We start from the raw sequence: 651 nt of genomic DNA on the forward strand, positions 1-651 counted from the left end.
CCGCCGCCGCGCACCCCGGGGGCCCCCGCCAGTCAGCGCAATGTGAAGCGGCCGCCTTACGCCTCAGGGTATCAGTCCAACCTCGCCAAGGCAAGCGAAGGGACCTACTACTGAGCCCCCTCAGGGCAGAGGCAGACCTGCAGACTGCTGGTCCCCATTGGCTGCCGGGCAGAAGGCCCCGCCCGCCTCGCTACGGTTCTCAGTGCTAACTGGCTCTCGGGCCCCGGCTGGCCACGCCCCCTCTCCTCGCACATACACAAGAGTCACGCGCCTTTCAGTTGGAAACTTGGCGTGCTGAGGCGGACCGTGGCCCTGATGTCCCCACCCACTTACCTCGCCATTGGTCTACGGCGCCGCTCGGCACCACGCCCCCATTCCAGCCCCCTGGCTGGGAGGACGAGCGCCCGCACCTGAGTGGCTGGCAGTCCTGCCTCTCGCAGGAGTGACTGGCCCTTCTCTCCCTCCTCCTCACCCCTCCCTCGAGCCTCTGGGTTCCTTTAGCTTTGCCGAAGCCGAGTCAGTGTCAGTCAGGGAGGCGGACGGCTGAGCACAGGGTGCGGACGCTCCATTGCAGTCTAGCTCAGGGGCCTGCGCTCGCCCGGCCGAGTGGGAAGGATGAAGCCGCAGCTGGATCAGCCACCCTATGATTGG

General features: G+C 67.0%; 1 protein-coding gene across 1 annotated transcript in view; it reads left to right on the forward strand.

The window, feature by feature from the left end:
- Positions 1-315: 315 nt before the first annotated feature.
- Positions 316-651, forward strand: part of CNNM2 (cyclin and CBS domain divalent metal cation transport mediator 2) — a 180,779-nt gene continuing 180,443 nt past the window's right edge. The window contains exon 1 of the mRNA XM_006166435.2: positions 316-360. Coding sequence (XP_006166497.1) covers positions 316-360 — 45 coding nt within the window. The remainder of the gene's footprint in view (positions 361-651) is intronic.

This window comes from Tupaia chinensis, unplaced genomic scaffold (assembly GCF_000334495.1).
Source record: "Tupaia chinensis unplaced genomic scaffold, TupChi_1.0 Scaffold144255_1, whole genome shotgun sequence".
NCBI lineage: Eukaryota > Metazoa > Chordata > Mammalia > Scandentia > Tupaiidae > Tupaia > Tupaia belangeri.